This window comes from Plectropomus leopardus, chromosome 22, assembly GCF_008729295.1.
Source record: "Plectropomus leopardus isolate mb chromosome 22, YSFRI_Pleo_2.0, whole genome shotgun sequence".
Taxonomy (NCBI): domain Eukaryota; kingdom Metazoa; phylum Chordata; class Actinopteri; order Perciformes; family Serranidae; genus Plectropomus; species Plectropomus leopardus.
Window position 1 is genome coordinate 12,185,524 of NC_056484.1, and position 23,289 is coordinate 12,208,812.

The following is a 23,289-nucleotide window of genomic DNA, read 5'->3' on the forward strand; positions in this document are numbered from 1 at the left end:
TTTGCAGAAACATATAATGCCAATACCTTCTCCTGGTGACTGGGCTGGTTAAGGTAAAAGTTTCTCTGAATACATTTTTAATGGTAAAAATGGTAAAGGGGTACTTTAAAGAATCACATAGCCACTCTTGAGTGTGCAGCTATGCCAGGTCCATAGACAAAGGCTCTTTTTGGTTGGTCCAGACTCAGAAATTTGACATTTAGCCAGTAGCAAAAGTGCAGCTTTAACAATTTCCAGCAACTGTAACAACTGTGACTGTTTTAGAAAGGAGCTGTCGTTACCTAAAGTGTTTTCATCTAGTATCTTACAGTTCAGGCCACTGAGGGAGGCAAGTGAGAAGGCAATGGAGAAGTCTTTTGGAAAAAGACAGTTTATAGCTGAATGAATCACCTTTGCACTAGTCTACTCTCATTAGAAACTTACTCTGTAGGGGAACAGAAAGGCTAATCTTGTACACTTAGGTGTGAGGGACTCTAAAGGAGTACCAGGATGTCACTGGTGATCAATTAATTGACAGTTCTTGTCAGCTCTAATACACTTTGAAACCCAGACACGCATTTTTTTTTCTTGGTAAAACCAAAGTAAAAGATTGGCTGCTTTATTCCTTTATTTTGTTAAAAGCATTTTCTTTTTGCTCACTTCTTACCCAGAGTCTCACTTAGTCATCCTGCCCACCCCCTGACGCCCCCTTAATTAGTAATTCTTACAGTTTATTAAATGCAGAGTGCAGCCAGATTTCTTCAGTCTGCAGAGGCAACCAGATGACTGTTTATCTCTAAAGAGTTAGAAACAATAGCTGTGGAGGCAGGCTCCAGTTTGAGTTGATACACTTTGTGCCATTGTGTTGAAGCAGATTTTGGTTTAAATTTTTAGTTAATTATCAAAGATACTGAGGAAACTTCAACACTGTGGCATGTTCTCATGTACTGTTTGTACATGTACCTTTGAAAAGTAATGCACCAGAATTTGAATTTAATCATGAGACAGCATTTCATATATAACCCACATAATCATAAAGGCTTTGATTACATGACCAATGTGCTGACAAGAGTAAAGAAAAAAGTAGTATAAAGGGTAAAAGTCAGCTTAAGGAGGCAGGTTAGAGTAGTGGATTGGTCAAACAAAGACAGGACTTTCTCCCAGGAGACTGATGTTTATGTCCTGTGTGAAACCAAGTGAACTCTGAGTTATTGTTAGGTATGTCATCATGATGGTTTTTTTCCTGAACCTAACCTACGGAACTTTACATTAAGGGCATAACGTGACAATGCCCAACCATGTTTCTTTTCCTAAATTTATCCCATGTCACTTTACATTAAAAGCAATGTAGTAACTCTCCTTACCTAAACCTAATCTACATAACATAGCATACCTAACACGATGACAGCATTCATGGGGTGTTTATTCATTAGGTGTCATACAAACTGTTGTATGAGGATATGTTGCCTGTGGTTGCTTACGTTGTCTTGGAGTCAGCAATCACAGCCCCACTTAGTCAGATTTTATTCTGAAAGGGATTCACTCATGTTACCTTCAGAGCACGATCAGTCAAATCAGCCAATTAAACCGTCTTTTCTCTCCCTCCTGACTGTGTTCTTAGACCTGAGTGGAGTTGTGTTAGCGCTGCAGAGGCTTATCTGCAGAGACTGAGGGAGCTATGTTGAGAGGTTGACGCCACTCAAGGTTTTATAACCAAGCCAGGAATTATCAGGTCAGGGAACTCTGACCCTTAATGTGCCTTCATTAACAGGCTGAAGAACCTGCATGGCCAGAGATAGACTTTATTTTTTTATAATGGCATTGATAAGCTTGCACTTTAAATTTATGAATTTAAAGGTGCGTTCAGGTACAGTACGTCAACATATTTCTGGTTTCAGTCCAGCAGTTAGGAACAGCAGGATGTCTGCCATCTGTGGAAACTCAACATCAAAAATGTGGAAGTTTTATCAGGGGTACCGTCTCATCTGAGGGCCAGAGCAGCACTTGGCTGCTGTTAAACATTGATAATGCACGGTCAGATATTTTTTCAGCCGCCAACCTGAAGTCTGAACCAACAGATTTGTGACATTCCTTTAGTTTAGTTAGACACTGGATTGGCATGCATGACAGGTGGATTTATTTTTTCTTTGCCCAAATGAGGCGATGAAACAGGAGGGCTCAGGCTCACAGGATGTCGCGAGGAAGGAGTGATTCACTTGGGGAATATGACTTCAGTCATACATAAAGAGGTAAAACAGCCCTGCATTCCTAACTTCTATCCCAAAGATAACAAGTTGAATCAGGCAAAGAGACGGAAACAGACTTAATAAGGATTACATTATTGTATCAATAGCTTTAAAGGAAAGTTCCACCTGTTAGCAGTCATCATTACTGAAGTACATTTGAAATTAGTTTACTTAGGCCCAGTAATGCTCTGCTGCTTTAATAATTTGGTTGTTTGCGTGTTTGACCAGGGGTTTTATGGAAAGTTGATATCAGTTTTGTTTTTGTATTTTCAGTTGACAGACTGGTCTGCAGCTAAGTGTTTCCTTATTGCAGCGAAGAAATGCGACTCCTGGTTACTCCAAAGTTGTCTCATGCTGTGTTTAGACTACATGGTATTTTGCTCTGTAATGATGGCCATTGTTTAAGATTAGGGGATTATAGAGTCATTAAACCTTGTCGTTACTTGGTCAAAAAACGTCAGACGATGCATTGGCCCTCAACCAGTCACGGCTGGCTGACTTTCAGGACACACGTGATACCATTGGGAAGGGGGTGCTGGGCATCAACTTCCAGGAACAACAATGGAAACAAATAGGTTTATGTATGATGCAGTTTTTTTGTGTTTTAAAAAGCCTAAAAAGAAGAAGAAAAACAAAAAAAACTTTTTTTCTGTTTCACTGTTCCACTTGCAGCTTCAACATCTTTATTTTCCACATAATTTCACTACACCATGTTTAAAGTTGACGATCACTTTGTGCTCCTACTTGTCAGAGTTACAGGGAATAGATCATGGAGGGCAAAAATGTTAGTACATGCTAGTCTCCTTGTTGGGATGTTCTGAGGCATCCCAGATGTGTTGTCAGTTGTTGCGTACTATGACACATTTAAGAGGCTATCTCCATCTCCCATCTGAAAAGTGATGCCAGTGTGGAAGTACCTTAAAACTGCATTTTATCTAATGTCAAGCATGCACTACACGGAATAAAACGATGGATTTATGAGGCTGATACCCATTATTGTTCTCAATTGGAGAAAACATTGTAAGTCAGCTAGGTCGGGCTATAATTGGGCTGATATTTTGTAAACTGAAAAAGGCATATTTGCATATTTTGTGTTCTTAGCTGACTTGCTAATGTTAACCCTACAGTCAGGATGTGGAGGATGGAGTTATGTGGTTGACTGTGCTTTGGCAGTGAATGGGGTTGGGCTGATGTGAAAATGTTCAAACTGGTTTGATATCGAGCCAAACACCGGACTGGACCATTTTACCGAATTTTACCAGGTGTCCCACTTGTGTCAGCAGGCAATCCTAAGTGGGACATAATAACAGTGTCCCAACAGAAACTGAGTGTCTATCATGTAGAATTGCACAACACCAGAGCTCTTCATCCACACTGAATCCATTAAATACGCACTTAAATAGACCCAACTCTAAGTGAATTCCTGAAGTCCTGTTGTCTCTGTGATTGTTGTCAGTCTGAGCTAACTAACTGCTGGCGGTAGATTCATATGTACAGTACTGACTTCAGAGTCGTATCAATGTTCTCATCTAACTCTTGGCAGGACTATAATATACAAAGTCTGTCCAGATGTTCAGTAGGTGTAGTCTAGCAGCCAGTCATACTGTTAAACATTAACACCTTAAACAGCAAATCTTTGTATCAGTTCCTTGGAATCAAAGATAAATGGTATCTTTTTGGAGCTGTCTTTTTTCACCAGTGCTTAACTGCCGTACAGGGAAAAATCCATCATGACATTATAAATCCACAAGAGCAGAAAGTAGGCCACAGCCAAAGGAGTTACATGTAAGTTATGTTTTTGTTGTGGGATTGATTGTTGGTTACAAGTTGAGCTCTTTTGGATTCATCTGCAGACTCACCTTTGATAAAGAGCTATAAATGAACTTGAACTTGCACCACAATCTGTTTGTTTATGCTCTCTGTAATCTGGACAGAAAGCAACATGTTTGACCTCATCTCTGCTTTCTGTCAACAGGCTTTCTTGAAAATGTTAGAAGTTACAAACTGAAGCAGAAGTTTATGAGGCAGGTTGTTGGAAAGTGGCTTCAAAATAAAAACAAACTAAAGTGCAAACTGTTATCACAAGGAATTTCTTGGAGAGCAGAAAAAAAATCAAAAAATGATTTATCACGTGTGCGAGTATAGAAAGGTGATTTTTTTTTAAGAGTGTACAGTTGAATAGTCAGAGCTGCTCACCATATGTGTGTGGGATCAATCTTGCCTTGCAGCTGTCCTCACATGACACTTCAGACCACAATAACATAGCTGAAGGCCGTCCTCTGTGTCTCAGCCCAACAACAAGGTCACTGTGTTTGAAAATTGTAGCTTCACCAATAAAATTGTGGGCCACGTCTATGCAAAAGTGCATGCTCTAGTTTAACTTTACTGTCAGAAATGGGACAAGATAAAACGAAAGAGAGTCACCAGAATATTCTGCTTATGTGTGTCCCTCACAGCTTGTAACTTTGACACAATCCATGCAACAGGACCCTCTGGAAATGATGTCGCTGAACTAGGCCAACATACTGTAAGCATAACGCAGAGCAAAGTGCATTTCGCCTGAAAAAGTCCAATTACAGAAAAAGGCATGTTTTGAAGCTGGCCTGCCGCCGGGGGAGCAGACAACTGCATTGTGTAGTGGAGGTCTTTAAGGCCTGTGTGGATCTGGGTTGACAAAAGAGAACAGAGTGGTGACTCAGAGGAAATACCTTTCATCCGACTGACAAGCCGCTAAAGAGACACAGGAAGAGGCGAAACTTGAAAAGATAGCTCCGCTGGGAGCAGCGGTCACCGAGAGACAGCGTCCAGCCCTTACTCACTCAGCCCTGTTGCACAGCCCACATGCCATTCCAGTTAAGTGGGACAGACAGGATGACCCTTGCTCTGCAGCTCTGTGCTGTGAGGACGGGTAGTGGAAGTCGTTTCACAGAAGAAAACTGTAATTGCAAAGAGTGGTGGAGGAGGATTTGGGATCTCGTGGTTTGGCGATAGATCTTTCTCCAACTTCTTGGGTGGCTGATTTGACAGAGAGGAAACACCTGTTGTCTGATGAATAGAATACGGACTATCTATATCTCACATTGTGCTTTTTAATGTGATCATGGATAGGAGGGTGACATTACATAATATGATCCTGTACTATTTGGTTTGAAGTAATGTGACATTAGATAGATGTTACGAGATTCAATACTTTGGTCCGAGGTCGATGCCTAAATTCTGAAATTGTGACTGTACTAGTTCTTCTCCACTAACAAAGGTACAGTCAGAATATAGAATTTTGATAGGGCCCAAAACAACAGGGTTGACCTTACGTGAACCCACGCAGTTTTTGTCAAAACTCAACCCAAGCCCAAGTCATGGCAGCAGTTTTCGGGCCTGTTCGGCTATAGGCTTTGTATTGTTATATATTTCCTTGCCCAAAAAAAATATTGAATAGTCAGGGATTTATAATAACATTTTAATTAAATTTCATTAAAATCTTTTAAATAAAAGACTGTATGCTAAAGTACATGGGTTTTATTGTGGAATCAAATTCGATATTGAGAATTATGGGAATTCACTGGTACTGGTATTGGACTAGATTTCTGGTATCGTGACATGCCTGTTTTATACCCCTAGCTTTCGTTGTTGCTTTTATCTGGACAATGGAGGCTGAATTGTTGGAAATGAACTCAAAGCTCAGTATCAGACAAACTGTCGGTACACTGAGATATCGGTTGTTTGAGTGGTGTCCTCGTCTGTACCCTCTCAGTTGAATAGGAAGTGTTATGAAGACCTAGTGGCACTTTCATTAGCTGCTCGGTCTGTTCACTCCACTGAACATTTCAGCAGATGCTCACACATTTCCAACCCCAGCACATCTGTCATCTGATGTGGAGTTAAAACATCAGAGAGGGAAACACAAACATGTCCCTGACCCATGATCCCACTCACAATGGGACTCCCCCTGCAATAAAATATGATGAACTGTCAGTAACTTCCTACTCAGGCGGGCCAAATGCAACCACAGCGCTCACTGCTCAGACGCAGGGTCCCCTGTTGTATTCTACTGTACATATTTGGTGTGCGTGCGGTCAGGAAACCCTACAAAATGACTATGTTGTATTACAGCATGAGACACCAGGCCTGCCCATAAACACGGACATGTGACAGCATGGAAATAGCTTTGAGGAATTCCTTAAGGTTGAGGGAATGCCTAAATTGGGTCCGATGCTGAGCACAGTAAAAACAAAATTGCTGTTCGCTTCAGTCTTTTAAAGCTTTTTTCCTGCAAAGTAGGTCAGTAAAATATATATAAACCATAATTTAGAGGACTTAAATCTGCTCTTATCAAAATCTATTTGTCTAGTAATGGGTTTAATGACTTTGAGTAATGTGAGAGATGTTGAAATGGTCATTAGACTCTTAAGTTTATTGTTTATTGTTGATTGCTTTATTGTTTTGGCTTATTTCAGTTGTTCACATCAGCCTATTTTTCAGAAAAGCATGCAGCTGATTTAAGTGAAAAGCTTTAGCAAACCAATTGTATTGCTTAATTTGTAACAGCATGGAAATAAATGAATAAATAGATAAATTAATACTACGTGGCATCATCAACGGACCCAGAAATAGTAATTCCATGGTTTGCCTAACATTTGAAATAGCTTCAAAGCCCAGTGCTGTTCCTCAGGGCTCAGGCAGAATCACCAAAGCAATCTGACGTTTACATTATTGTTCACGCTGTTCGATCAACTGGTGATCATTGGCAAAGTGACTGTCGTCTAGAAGGCTTGAGACTGAAAGCAAAACATGTCTCTCAGATAACCACTTACACTGTTTTGAAAAAGGAGTACAAGCAGAGAAGTGTGTTTACCCATACTGCTCCTCTATAAACCAGTGTGTTATTCCTTTCGAGTGTCACAGCGTGCCCCATTAATTTGCTACGAGTAGAGTTCATCTGGAAGACACAGTAACTCATACCAGCGTATCTTCTGCTCAGAAAACTGTAAAACACCAGTGTTTCCCAGAAACCTGAGCAGCGGAGGGAAGGTGTGCGTGGGAGGAAGGGAGAGAAAGTTAATTTAGGGAAGATGGTTGAAGGAGAACCAGTGATTCACCAGCAGGTCAGAGGTCAAGGGTGTCAGCAGGGTCCACAGGGTGCTGACGTCACACATTGAGAGGGTGGAGGGACTAAATTTAGAATTTACATCACGCTGTCATCCCTGTCAGTTGTTTCCTCTTGTCTCAGCATATGTAGAGTTGCATTCCCAAACCATTTGGGAGTTGTGTTATCTACCCATGATGTTTGACAGGAAGGAGGCAATTAATGAGTTACTGTTTTGGGAATGAGTCATCTGACCTATGCTTAAAGAAGAGCTATTATTTTAAGAATAGTATTTTGTCTCTGCAGGAAGTGGAAAATGCCACAGAAATGACTGTGTAGGATTTAACATTTCCACAAAAACTGAAAGAATCCTGCACGACCTGTAAGTTATCGATTTATTCAAGCAATATTTGTCAAGTCATATTCTATTTAAGCTCTTTAAAATACATTTATCCAGCAGTCAGTGATGATTGCAGTAATGCCACAATGCTCACCTAGCCTTGTTGCATTGCATTATGGTCTATTTTGTCTACTTTATGTGCAGCATGGACTGTAAACAGAATCAGACCTCCTTTCTCGTCCACAGAATATATTGATATTTTAAAGCTGCACTAATTAATACTGTTTTACATCATCAATGTGTCAAAAGACCATGACTAAAGTGAAATGTGTCATTCATAATAACAAATACACAGAGAATCATCACTCAACACTGTTTCCTTTTAGTTCCACTAAGCATTTTAGGATCTTTAAGCTTGTTGTTTTGGTTTTACGGACCACGGTTTTTACCGCTTTGGTTCTGTCTTTCTGCTCTACAGGTGATTATTTTCAGTAGTTTTTTGGAAAATATGAATAAAGAAATCTTTTTGAGGGAGTCTTACTGTCCTGTATGTGCCGTTGTTGCAGAGTACTGCTGAGGTTGCTTTTCATAGTGAGTGAACGACAAACGGCTGAATCAGACTTAAGTCAAGACCTCTGCCAGGCAAGACCATGGTGTATTTACACACTTCTTTAATGGTTGTTTTTCTGACTTCAGTGTGTTCATGAGTTGTCATGTGGAAACAACATGGACCCTAAAAAGAAAATGTGTTATTATGCTGTTGCTAAGGGCGTTTAAACAACACACTGATAATGAAGTAAGCTGTGTGATGCTAACAGTTAGCTCTGTCACTGTGTGTGTCGGGCTGTGTGGATTCTCACAGCCGTCTCTGGGGCGGAGCTCACACTCCTGCAGCAGCAGTTACGACCCATTCAGTCTGTGTAGTGGAGTCAAGTCGAGAGCGGTATATTTGACGGGGTTGGCAGGTCAATTTTCTACCTCACTACACTAGATTCACATTATGACTATTGAATGAAGTAATCTGTTTGTATCAGTAACACTTTAAGGATACTGGTATTTGTACTGGTGGTGTAATTTTTATTTTTTTACTTTTTAGTTACTTTAGTTTTTTTCTCTCTCCCACATTTCCTGTCAGTCTTCAGCTAAAATAATAATAATAAAAAAGCATGATTGACACTTGATCTCGGTTTTGGAGCACTGACAAAATTATAAGCCCAGCCGGAGCCTCTTGCTTGTCAGTTGTAGTGTGACATGGCAAAATTGGATAGGCAAATCTGTTTCTTTCTAATTCTGTTAATTATCTTGTGACCCCTTTGATTTATTGTGGGACCTTTGAGGAATTTAATTCCCCAGGAACCTCTGCTCCAGAAACCACAAAAACATTTTATACTAAATAAATATCTGGACATGACATCATGTGTCCGGATTTGCTAAGAAAAAACAAAAAAACAAAAAAACAAAAAAACAAAAAAAAAACCCATTCAGATCTCAATTGAGAGATCCCACATACTATGCCAATACTTGTTTTTAGCTATATTTTTTATACTGTTGTTGGAAGTTTTCCCTTTAAGTTCTTTTTCTGGATGGCTCAGCGTGTCTGTGGTAGACAGAAACCTTCCTCTGGCTGAGACCAGAGGGTGTGGGCTTTGTTGACCATCGTTGACTATGATTTGCTGGACAAACCACAGCAGGAGGTAAGTCATCCCACATTTATTTTTATGACTGGAATCCCCCATTAACCAGACAGGAGACTCTACACAAACATTTATGCACAGCATGGAAACACAGTCACATGATGCAATTATTTTTCTAGCTGTTAAAAAATGTATAATGGTGTTTAGATGGCTTACAATAACAGTGTCTTAGTTAAACTCGCAGAGGGGATCTCCTCCCGTTATCCGAGTCATATCACAAACACTCAGTCCTATACTGTGTTTGTTCCTTTGCTTCTCCTGGAGTCATTCATTTCTTTTAGAAATAGATACTTTTGTTGAACTAATGCAAATACCCCCCAAAATCTGTTTGATCTCAAGCACAGTGCCTTTTGGTGTGACATACTGACTGACGTACTGTCTGCGTTTCTGTAGTGGTTCCCAAGCTGATGGACAAACATAAACAGAAAAATTGAAATGACAACATAAAAGATGGCAAATTAATATCAGAATATATGTACGACTACAACAACAATAACAGTAATTGAAAAGTCATTAAATAAAAAAGAAATGTGTAATGTGTTTAAAGATCTATGTAAGCATGGCTTTTGGCAGCCACAGTCTGTTTAAAGTTCTTGTATTAGTTTCAGCAGATTGTGGCTGTCATCAGCTAATCAGCATGATTACCACCGTTTGTTTTTAGATGCAAATCCAGATGAAGATTCTAAATTCCTGAAGATTTTCTCTTATTGAAATATATTTAGGGGATTGTGCAGCCTTATTGCCCTTCTATTTATTTATGATAAGTGTACCACAGTGATTGCTTTAATATCGCTGTTGTATATTACAGAGTACCACCCATCCCTGCTGCTTGCACAGCCGGTTTAAATACAGACTAGGTCTGCCACATCCAGCTGTTCCAAAACATCTTCCTCCTTGATGTTTCTTTGCTCTCCTCCCTATGTACCATGTCTTAATTGAAAACAGTGGCAGTGCTGACATTTGGGCTGAGCCCTGGTATGCACTCAATCTGCAGAAGCCCGCCTTTCCTTCCTCTGCTGTCAAAAAAAAGTTGCTGGCTTCTCTTGCCTCATGTATGCCCTCATCCACCACGTCTTATCAGTAACAGAGACCTTGAACCATTTCCTAATATGTTCCTAAAGTTGTTGTCATGTTGTGGCATTTGAGTGTGTCACATTTTATCTATTTTAGCCATGCCTGTTTAGCTTAAAAACAAAATCTAGAATGCAGCTTCTGTGTTTGCACCTGTTGCAGTTTCTGGCTTAATTTTTATTTGGCACCATTAATAGGGACCCATCTCACCCTCAACACTCTCTTTTTGAACTGCTGCCCTCGGGCAGACGCTACAGGACTTTGAAAGCACGGACAAACAGGTTCAAGAACACTTTTTATGCCAGAGCCAAAACTGCACTAAACAATGCGAAATTCAAACACTGATATGGATTGTGCAATACCTGCAGAATGTGAATGTGTGTGTGTGTGTGTGTGTGTATAATGTATCTTTATAATTATTTATATCATAGTTTTTTTTAGTTATTTATGTCATAGTCTTTTTACCCTTTTGTAGTTTTATGACATCCTCTTGCACTGTGAGGATTGCATTTCAGTTTCGTTGTACTTGTGCAATGACAATAAAGACATTCTCATGCTGAATTAGCTATTAGCAGTTTCTGTTTGCAGTGTACCTATTGATAAACACTAAATTATCATTTGATTACTTTGATACTGAACATTAAAAAAACGCCATGATTCCTGGTCAAGTTCTTGAGTTATAAGAAGCATCCTTTTTGCATAATTTCTCGGCACATTCATACATTTTTACTCGAGATAGACATCTGAGATAATGATGTCCTCGGAAAGCGTAGGTAACAGGGAGTCTAAAAATATGAGTATTAAGTCTGTGTTCTAAGTTTTGACTCTGGGGATGACTGTGACTTTGGAAGCAAAATGAGTATTTGTGTACCGTAATACATCCATGCCTTTAGCTCACGCAGTGTCTTTGCCTCACATGATGTATCTCTCTTCACATACACCCTTAAACTCTCTTTCGTGCCCCTGGGGAGGTGTGCCACAGTTTGAAGTCTTTTTTTAACATATAAAACAACCCAGTCTCATTCGCAAGTCATCAAATCCTGAGGTTTGGTCTGTGGCCCTTGATGTCAGATACTGACACACAATCGCACCCTTTAGTGGCGGTGTGAGACCTTTTTTCCTCTTTTTTTTATGCTTCAGCCAACTGCCATAGTATAAAGAGTAAGAAAGACTGCATTGGGTGAGTGAGAGCAGAGGTGGATGGGTCAAACAAACTCTGGACTTTCACCTGGGAGACCGATGTTCATGTCCCACATTAGACTAAAAGTAAATGGAGTTATTTTAATAACAGTGTAGTTTACTAGCATGTGTAGCATTCTACAGTAAAGACATTTTTCACTTGACATGACATTACTTGAGTAACAAACATAATTAATTTACTTCAAACCATGTTTTTTCTCTAAACCTAACCATGTGCTTTTGTTACCTAAGCAAAAGGAAGTAGACCTAAAATCATGTCACCTACATTCTAAATTTGTTTTTAAAAGAGACAGTAGGCATTTAAAGAGCTGAAATTGTACATTTCCTGTGAAAATAGAAATTCATTTTGAAATGATGCAACCTATGTAGTGTATATTGACAAGCTGTCCCAGAGCATCCGAAAGTGATCCTGGAGGGGTAGTTTGACATTGAGTGCTACTGACCAAGCGTAGGTATTTGGATATAATACGAATGTTACACTATGGCTTTGGTATTGAAAATTTAAACGCTGGAAAGAATAAATGATTTTAACCTTCGGTTCCATATTGCAACATTTCTGTTGATCCGTTTGAACAGTCAACTTACCACTCTGGCATTTGATGGTGTTATGTTATGTAAAGCAACAAATCCAGACTATAACATCTGCCTTTTTGTGAGTGTTACAATGACGCTGCATGTTTAGAGCACTGAGTCTAACAGGATATTTAGTTAGGAAGGAGTTATTCAAGGAAAGGTTGAGTTGATGTTTTCTTGAAAGCCACGTATCGACAGAAGTCCGACTGAGTTGTTGTACTGCCACTGAGCAAGAACTGTCAGCAATGTGTGACCCTGACCTCTGATCTCCCTGTGTCTGAATATGTATACAGACATGGGTTGGAGAGAATGAGACGCATCAGAAAAATTAAATTTGACTTCATAAGTCCACTGTTTTCCTGTTTGCGTACACTTTGATCAGTCACGTTGCTCACAGATGCACATTTGGATCCATGATTGTTTTTGCCAACATTACTAAGCTGAAAGGATTCAGTGAATGATTCCATTCAGTCCTTGGATCGTGGGACAGGGAACCCAAAACGGCACACAGTCACCTCATTGCTGCTCAGCCTTTTCCGAGACCTAATACTGCAGAAACCCCTGGAAAATGGGAAAGAAACATCACTTTTCCTTTTAGACTCAGAGGAATGTGGCACAGCGTTGATGGTTTTTGCAGGATTGGCTCGCCCGAGGCCCGTCTGTCCCTTTTCTTCTGATGCAGGAATGTAGGTTAGTGAATTGATTAGCACTAATAAGGCCTGTCCAGGTCCCTATTACAGCACGACCGCAGAGAAGCTGGACTGAAATAACTCTGCTTTAGTGCAGTCTGGACATGTACTTAACACTGACTTTCAAACAGATCTCTGTTTATTTAAAGTGAATGGACTGGACTCAAGTAGTGGCTGTGTTCTGTTATTAAATGATATTGGTTAACCATCTGTAATATTAACCACCCGTGAGATCACTGAGATATTACAAGCAACTCTCTCATAAGAGTATTATTTGTCAGAATAAGACAGCATAAAGAGCGATTTATAGCATACGACATCCCCCTTCAAATAATAGTTGACTGGTGAATCAAAACGTTCATGTTGGACACTGATTGTTAGTGATCTGCAGCTATTGCTATGGTGATCTGACATTGACTCAACTTATAACAGGGAACATACTTTGTACAGATGTTTTTTTTCACCTGAATCTGAGTGAAATGCAAACAAATTGTTGCTGGTTAATTTTCCAAGAAAGCAGAGATCCTTTTATAGTATAAAAACATTTAAGCCATAAAGTTTTAGTGACTGGCTATAGACTGAAATAGTACTGTATAATATTTGTTGTATAGTAATGACTGGCTTGAGTAAAGTGGAGGTTTTCTTCTGTGAGGATAACATGCGGTGCAGTACTGCACATTTCGTCCTCTCCCAATCACTTTGCAAGTTGTGATGACGAAGCAGGTGGTTCGACCACCACAAGACGCCACCAACCGTCTCCGTCGCTTCTCCATCAGCACGTCAGTTTTGTCAGGAAGCATCCACCCTGGAAACTTTCATCCTCGGGAATAAGTTGTGTTTTCCAGACAGCTGTCTTCCTCATGGAAATACACCAGGATGGACCCTAATGGAAGCCAGATGAGCGTAAATTCCACAACAATAATTACTGCGCCCCATTAGAAGGACTTTACTGTATACTCTTTAACACAATGAGCATCTTCTGCTAGTTTGGGCAGATGTTAGCCCACAGGGTTACCATGACAACTCGTAAAAAGTCTGTTGTGGAGGCGTATCCGGGAACTACTGTATGTGTCATGCCTATGTCACCCTTGGTTTGGGAACATGTGTACAATTTGTTGTGAAGGTTTGAAGTCTGAAGAATCCGGTCTGCACGTGTTTTGGTCTCTTAAAAGCCATTCGAGTTCATCTTATATACAAAATAGGATCATCACCTCAGCATCTGTAATTTTTGATTGGAAGAAAATACTAAAACATTGCATACAAGATAATCTTGCTCATTAAAGGCATCACATCGACCTGTATTATGAGGAATGTGGGAGATTGTTGGTTCATTGAAATAACCTCTGATTAAGGAAATAGTTTACCATTTTTGGAAATTTGCCTCTAAAAGAAAGATCTTTTGGCCTGGTGTGGGTTCCTGTTACCCTGGAGGCCTGCAATGCCTGTAAAATCATAGAGAAAACACTGATTTGTATATGTGCATGTATGTATGGCATGCAGTATAACTTAATTATGATGAAAGATGCTGTTAATCATTTGATAGTACTGAGGTGCCTCTTTATCCTCTTATCATTGTGGATGTACACACAGAGTAATAAAGTGAGACATGCATGTTTATTGCAACTTTTTGGTGGAGTTGGCAGAAATCTAATAGATTCTATCTCTGAAATAATAAAAGTTCTTTCCTCCAATCACACAGTCTACAGATGACAATAACTGATGCTTGTAACCATGATATGAGTACCGACCCTTGATTCTCCAGTTTTATTGCTCCGTAAATGTTCAAACGATTCAAACACCTCCGTTTAATGTGTTCAGAAAGCTCATCTGCACATTATACATGTGTCCCCACCTATCCGGTGTGTTTTGGTTCAAAGTGAAAGCTTACATTCCGGCCTCATTCAAAAGGACTGAAGCTTTTACATGCAAGCCTTTCAAAGAGGACTGAGTCCATTTCTGTCAGGTGTATGAATTCAATGAGTAACTTAGCTGGGACTTACATGATAAACATTATTGGTCCCTTGAGGCTCACTTAATCTGCAGGCAGGGTTTGATGTGGGCGGGCTGTCTTTGGTCCTGCTGCGGTCAGACTCTTGAAAAGGATTTCGGGTCGGGGTCCCCTGCTCTCAGTGTCTGCCCAAACCATTGCGCTTCATGTCTCCTCCTTGATGTGGCAGGTTTGAGTGGCCATAATAAAAATTAAGAGAACATAAATCCAGGATGGATGCACCATGTGTTTTGTTGGATAATGCATGTGCCCCCAAAGAATGATTCAAGTGTTCAGCCACTGGAGCACTTCTCTCTTATACTTTTCATGGGATAAGATGCGTGTGACCTATTTTTGCTTGGCATCGTGTTTAATACTCCACTGGAGTTTTATATTATTTTTCTTTAAGATGCAAATTTAATTGGAAATAGTACCGTTTTTATCACCCCATGTAGCTCAACATTACTTTAATTTGAAGGGACTATCAGTGTTGCTGATCAAATGTAAGGCTGGTACTCTGCTTTTGAAATACACACGTTTCATGGGTTTCCCCCCTGATTTGTGACAGTGTAAATATATTTAAGTCAAGCTGTAGTAAGTCAGCATATTGCAGAAGAAGTTAGTTTGGTCAGTGTTTTTGCAATTCTTACTGGTTAAAAAGTTAATATTTGTAATTCTTTTGAGGATGCACAGATCAGTTCGATCAACGTTTCTTATATGTTGTAGTGTATGAGCTTTGTTATTGGGACTTGGTGGGATGGTTGATGGTGTGTCACCTTGGCGAGAGGGCTGCCAAGCTGGAAACGACTGTTCCAGACAAACAAACAAGGACACTGGTTAGTGAGCAATCACAGCGTTTTCAGCGGCATTTGGGCAAACAACATGGGCGATTTTTTGCAAGTTTTCTAGCGGCACATTGCAGAATTTCCATCGCAAAGTGTGACGCCAAACATGGGTGTTTGTTAGTGCCCAGTCACTGCTCTCCACTGCATTTTGTGCTTTTTTGGCGACCCAACTGTTTAAGTGGTGTTAGTGCCACAGAAAGTAGGTGTTAATTTTTTTGCGGCACATGCCGTTCCCATTGCCATTTGTTGCCCCGAACTTGGGTATTTTGAGCAACCCAGAATTGTTAAAACGTAAAGATTCAAAATATCTGACACATAACAACATACACATGTACTTAATCTGGGATTTGCAGAAACATACAATGTAAATATTCATAGCTGGCCTATGTTTGGCTTTTGGTTATTTGCAATATGTCTCAAGAAACACACATATAGCATGTGTGACAGCCTAACTGTTGTAAGGATTAGGATAATGCTTTGTTTTGGCACTTAAACAACTTTAAATCCATGTAAGAATTTGTGAAGCCCTTTAGATTTTAAATGTGCACTGTGGGATCTGCAAACTTCCGCTCCACTACGAATGAGTGTTTTTGGGATTGGAATGTCACATGGAGGTGTTTGGTAGTTAGGGAAGCATGATTTACCTCAGACACTGACCTGAGCGACAGTCCCATGTGACGCACTTACAACAAGCTTTACAGCCGGAGGGAGGGGACACGTGTGGGGGCAGACGGGCTTCCCTGAAGTATTTCCATCATGTGCCAGGCCTGGTCGTCTGGCACATTTACTGTAAATGAAGGGAGTCTGTGTGTTACGAAATGAAACCTAGACTGGTGAAATCACCCACCATATAATTAGCTTTTTTTGCATGTGACTCCTTAACGTCTTTACCACACTGGATGCCTTTTGCAGATTTCTGCTGGGAACAAAAGGCAGAGTGGCACACGTGCAGCTGGGATGAAACAGCAAGAGTTTGAAACCCAATTTTCCACATCTGAGAGCTCACGCGCACTAATGGCCACCAAGGTTTTTTTAAAGATGGAAATTTGTTTTGTTGAACAATCTCGTAAAGAATATCAATCACTGTAAAATAAAGACTCTTCCCATAAAGTAGCTTCCATCAAGTCTGATAGAAAGGTTTCAGTCACAGTTCACATCACATCAGTGACACAGGATCTTTTCTTCGTTTTATATCTGGAATATCCAATAGAGAAATGTAAAAACTGAAGGAAAAATATTAATGTATCCAAATAACACTTACTGATCTACAAAGAATGTAAAAATACCTATTTATTCTGTAAATGTACCTACAGTATAAAACCAAGGCAAGAGTCATACAATACAGGTCTCAAATAGTGATCAAACACATTACATTAAAAATAAATTTTAAAAAAGTCAAAAATTTAAAACATCATACAGATTTTTCTGACCAACAAACTTAGGTTGTATAAATATCTAATTAGGAGGCCAAAGAGAAAAGAGCAAAAAGTTGAATTCCATCACGCTGCATGCACATAACCAGTGATTAGACTGGAAAGACACCCACAGTCCATGACAACAAGTAATAAGTCACTTTTTTTATCATTAAATGTTTTAGTAAGTTAAAGACATGACAGTGTATTTATTAACAGCTTGTGTGAACTTTTCTGCAAAGGAAAGCCTATTCCCATCAACATGTTCAGACTCAAAATTTTACAGTGAAATCAGTCACATGGCATCAGTGGATTCACTATCTTGTTAGTTTAGCTTGTTTACGTATTCAAACCTCTTCTGCATGATTATGAACTGTTACATAAAGGAGAAATTGGTTTAGTTTTGTTCAGTGTTACAGTACAACTTCGTCCTCTGAATAAACTATAAATGTACTGTATTGTCTCCTTGGTGCAAGCTAACCAGCATGCTAACCAACAGCTAGTAAGTTTGCTTACCCAGAGTGCTTTTATACCCCTTCAGTGTCCCATTAATGAATGAAATTATGGAAATTATCAAGAGTTGTTGTTGTTTATGGCTAGCTAGTGTGTTTGCTGTTAGCTCGCTTGATGCAGTAATTTACCAATTTGCCCGGCAAGTAGTACCAATGCCACCAAGCTCCTAGACCCCAATGTTTCTCAATGATAAATTTAGCCACTTTCAAGTGTGACCAGGCTGTAAAACAGCCAAAATGCAGACCCTGGAACAGCCAGAAAGAACCTGCAGACAGTCTGACTCACATGGTGTCAAAGTATCAGGGATTACGTTATGGCATACATGTGATAAAACTAATGCAAATGTTCTTGTATTGAGGCAACTCCTGTTCTGTGAGTTCATCAAAAAAAAAAACAGTGAACACATGTCTCCGTCTGATGCTCCCGTTTCATCAGAAGCAGAGGATGTGGTCGTCTCTCCCCAACATGTTCAGCGTCTGCCGTCATTGCCACACTGCTGGGAATGACTGTGAGGAACATGTCCAGACAGAGTGGGTGGATTCAGCCCCTTCCACACTCAAACAGGCATCCACACTGTGCTCTTCTCAGATACTCGCTAAACCGCAGGCATCTTATCGTGCATCATGTGATGCACGCACGTAACTGCTGGTGAAGTGTTTAACTTCCGACTGGAGTCATATAGTTTAGAGTTTGTAAAGCATAAACAGACATTAAAATGGCATTTTGTTGTAAACCATTAAACCAACTTAATCCTTTCGATTTATAAAAGTTTAGACAAATTTATATGGAGTTAATTTTGAGTCACATTAACAGAAGAAGCTGTGTACAGTTGTTTGTCATAGTACCAGGCGCAATACTTAATTGTTACAACATTCTTTTAATATTTAGTTGCAAATACTTTTCAGTCAAAGACTGTTTGAAGTCAGTCACCCAGAAACATCAGCAGGCACTGCGTATCGCCTTCAGCAGTGAAAAACGTGATCACTTTGATTGTAGCCAGGTTACCGACTGTGCCAGTCTAGAATATCTTAATGCTTGTCTTTAGAAACATTGTTGTTTTGCTTTGTATCAGTGGCCCCTGACCCTTGTGTGATCGCTTTCATTTCTAGTGTTATAGCATTACTGCATTTGATGGGAGATGTGAGTGCATCTCTGAGATCAACCACAGAGAATCCAAAATTCTTGTTGACTTGTTGCAGGGGCCCACATTTAACATCAGCACAACTATATCAAAACATCTGTTTACCATCTGTCACTCAACGCATGCAGTATAATCCTAGTCTCATTTATCAAGTGGTATTTTCAGTACCAACACATGCATTTTCACTAAAACTTACTATTTATATAACTTTTGCATTAACAGCGCAGGTGCATTACTCCTTCATGCATGAGATTGTCTATGCCACAGTATTTAAATATTAATGTCATCAGTCATGAATTGGGGAATAAAACAAAGTTATGTTTCCAAATTGAACAGAGCGAAGGGTGAGTAATATACATACAAGTGATGTGGGGATGAAGAATTCCTTTAAAGTTGTAATCCTTAAAATTTCAGCTCTCTGTACAAGTGAAGGCAATCTAAATCATGTGTAATAATGGTTGACTCCGCCGCTAGTTATTGCTATTTTTATTTTATCAATTTAAAATATTGGGGTTTTTTTTGTTTTACTGTTTGTATTTATAGTGCATTTGTGTTTCTTTTCTTTTACTTATTCACAAATTCTGCTTTGAATTGACTGAAAGATGATAAAAAAAAGATGATGCCTTAAAATCCCTTGTGGAATGGATCAAAGGCTTGACACCCAAAAACATAAAAATGATTAAATTATATACAAAGGTCATTTACTGAATGCAAATGCAGTAAGTTACTTTTGCTGAGAAGAGGGTTTAAACTGCTCATTGTTTATTTCAATCCAGTGTGCAAGAGAAAAAAGAAAAACAAAATGTCACTATGACTGCCAGTATCTTTAAAAGGGTTTGCTTTGTGTCAGATGTAAGATCTGAATTAATTAAAATGTGCTATATTCTTCCAGCTGGCATTTTCCACACTTTACTAAAAGCTTCACACAGCGCTTGAGAGTGGTTTACCAAGTGTACCTCTTGATACAGTCTCAGCTTCCTCCTGTATCCTGGCACTTGTGAAGTGATAATGGACACAATTAGAGTACAATTTATCTTGGCAGCGTGTCGGCCAGGCCTGTGTTGTCAAAACCTGTCAACAGAAGCGCCGCTCACGCCCTCAAGCAGCTCGATGTCTGTTCAAGTCTCGGCGCAAAACAAGCTGACAGCAACATTAGGATGTACTGTCCTGTCAACTGGCGGGGAGAGTTTGGATGAAGTGATAGCAGCTGTTTAGGCGTTCCCTTCTTCCTCGCAGGTCCGAGCTTACAGGGTATCTCCATACATAATGTGGCCTTGTGCCTGAAAATCTTCAGTTACTGTGTTTATTTAAAGTTATTTAGAAAGAACTAGTTATTCCTCATCATAATTACTGCAAACCCGAGCCAAGACCCCCTTACATAACCTGACAGCTATTAGACACAAGTAAAGTGCTTTAAAAATTCGGAAAAGTCCCTCTTAGATTACATCCCATTTACAGTCATATCAGTGGATTTATCAGGGGGCGTTAAAGCCACAGGGAGGTTTGAAGTAATCTGTTGATGTTTCATCCACTTCAGTTCTGCAAACGATGAGAAAAAGCATGTTTGCGGTCTGTTGGGTTTGTCCAAACCCATCCCAATGAGCTGTGGTGCCTTCCACCCAGCTTCCCAGAACCTCGTTCTTTTGTGTAATAAACTGACATTCTTCCGACTCCACCTCATGCCTCCTAAACTGAGCTGCTTTGAATTCAACAGGATGGCATGAGGGCCAACGTGTTTCTTTACAAGGCCACGGTTCTGGACACTTCATGTACACATCCATATCCAGTTGCAAAGGAAAAAGTTTTCTGCTGTTGGTCGTCTGTCAGTGTGGCGTTCACCACATCTGTCTTACTGTATATTTAGAACACCAAGTGTTATGAATGTCCCTACTTAGTGTGACGTCCTTTTCCAAACGGTTGACAAAACAATCTCTGAGCTTCCAACTTTTCTTTTAAATCTGCAGTTCCTGTAAGAACTACTGAACATTTAAGGATCTTTCAGCTCTTTTTTTTTTTTTTTTTTTTGCCTTACAACTTTGTTGTACATACTAGGGCTGGGCCAATGGATGATGCCACTGTGCATGTCTAAAGAAATCACCCATTTTGGCTTGAACAAGCCCCCTTCACAAATTTAAAAAAGTGCATTTTGTATTTACAGTAGATACTCACTGTAACCCACTTTCTATTCAACCTCCATCACCCCCACACCCTCTTATGGAAAAGCCAACATTATAGCACCCTTCTGATAATCTCATGTTGTTCTTGTCTGCAGGTTTCAACCCCGACATACCCTGTGGTGGTCAAGATGGGACACGCCCACGCTGGCATGGGAAAGGTGAGATCCTTGAAACTTGTCTGCGGTTCAAAGATCAGCCAAGAGATTGCAGACCTAACCCCCCCCCGTTTGTTCTAGTTTGTACAGACTGATGCTGATCTGTAAAATCAGTCATGGTGGCCAAAACACAGTTATAATCAGGATGTGGAGTGTGTTCCTGGTTTACTTTCACTGAGCGGATATCTGATAGTAGAGCACACAGACAGACACATCACTGATAAGGTCGGTAGTTTTGCTTTTGATGTTTTTATTGTATACAACAATCTGTCCAACTAATGTGTGGAGTTACACAAATTCGAACACCATAAAATTAAGAAAATTCACACACTTATTCTTCTCTTTGACTCTTTGACTCTCTCGCTCTCCCACCAGTTGTCACAGGGGGAGACACTTCCTATAAAGTACGTCTTTTGCCCCCGTCTGTCTGGATGGGCTTGGTTTCCTGTTCAGGAGCCAGACATGCTATAGAATTTCCCATAAGGCTTAAAGGGAACTTGGCAGGTCCTTGTAGAGCGGGACCTTGTTTAACCCCTCAGACCTCACAGAGTTATGAGAACGCACAGAAACATGTGGGATTTAGGTCGTTGCTGCTGTTTGCTCTTCACAGAAACTTGTCATGCTTTTGTAAGTGGATCAAAGAAAATGAATTAGCATTTCTGGCTTTCTGATACCACATCTAGTCACCCAAACACCTCCTATATCAAAATACATTAACTCTAATTTAAATTGCAACATAAAGCACATTATTACAACACTAATTTAGATAGATATCTTTTTTGTCATTGTACAACAGAATTAAGTTTGCGACCTTCATACAGGACGCAATAAAAGAACAGCTGGTAGAAAATGTAGACAGTAGTCAGAGAAGCAACAGTAAGGTTAGAGGCTAATGTACTCATATATGCCAAAGATCTAAAAGGCAAACAATCTAAAACAATCTAATAGGGCTACAACAGTCTTTGCAGCAATGAGATATAATTGATATAGCTCCAGTTAGGGGTTGTTGCTATGCTCCATTACAGTCATTCACCTGACTGCCATGAAGGCTTCGAAATGCCAAGAAGACCCAGAATCAGTGTCCAATCAGAGCAGACTGGGCTTTTTCAGGAGGAAAGCTTAAATAGACATGCGATAAAACTGATTATTTTAGACAAAGGGTGAATACATTGACACACAGCACACAGCACAAACAGTATGAGAGTGTTTTTTCAACATTTATTTTATCATGTAAACTTGTTTTAGTAGAAATCTAACATGCAAGTATGAACCTTAAATTTGTATAATAGGTCTCCTTTAATTTAAAGTAATGTTTTGATTTTTTTTTCTTTTTTCTTTTAAGGCTGCTTTAAGCAAAGCAACATGACCAGATCACAGAATAATATTTACTCACATCACATCACACATTAATAGGCCGCACATATTAAATGTAGCTACTCATTCAACCTTTTTTCATTTCACAAAAATATTGACAAAACAGTAGCAGAGCAAAGCTTTTTACCCAGTTTTCCCATTACGTGTTTTCAGACCAGTCGGGCTCCGTGTGTTAGTTGGTATGTCATTCAGTCTGGACACTGACCAGTATGACCTGACTTTTTCCACCAGGCGCTATTCCTCCTCTCTGTGCCAGTGTTTCACCTTCTCTGGCTCACCTTTTTACTTTGTGTTTGCATCATTGCAGTTTGTTTAGTTTCCCAAAGGAATTGCGTAATTCTCTGGATGGATTTGCGTGCTTACAGCTCAGAGCTGGACCTGCCACCAGATATCAGGTTTTACCTCTGGAGCCATGATGTGATCTGTGAGTCACTTCCCTTTATTCAGTCCACTTTGTCATTTAAACTTCTGCCTGCTCGCTGTAAACGAGCACGGTTCAGTGATCAGCCGCAGTGCTTTAGTTACTCTGTTAGCAGCTGAATGCACATATTTACATCAGTAGAGTAGAGTAGAGTTCACGTGTTCACCAAGCAGCCAAGCAGACGCATGCAAGGCATTTCAGAAGCATCCCAGAAGTTAGATTTCCACCAGATCTGGCAGGAATGCTAGGGGACACACTTCTCCACTCAACTGGCCGCCTGATGGTATTCCCACTGGTGACGTCCATTAATTTTTTTAGTCATGCTTTTCATTGTTTCCATAAGAAAAAACATTGTCTACTACAACCTAAACCATGAAAATATATATATA

The 23,289-nt window shown here is 39.8% G+C and overlaps 1 protein-coding gene across 1 annotated transcript in view; it reads left to right on the forward strand.

Annotated features, from left to right (window-relative positions):
* Nucleotides 1–23,289, forward strand: part of LOC121961159 (synapsin-3-like) — a 121,938-nt gene that overhangs the window by 83,251 nt on the left and 15,398 nt on the right. Inside the window, exon 7 of the mRNA XM_042511037.1 lies at nt 21,046–21,108. Within this exon, the coding sequence (XP_042366971.1) occupies nt 21,046–21,108 (63 nt within the window). The remainder of the gene's footprint in view (nt 1–21,045; nt 21,109–23,289) is intronic.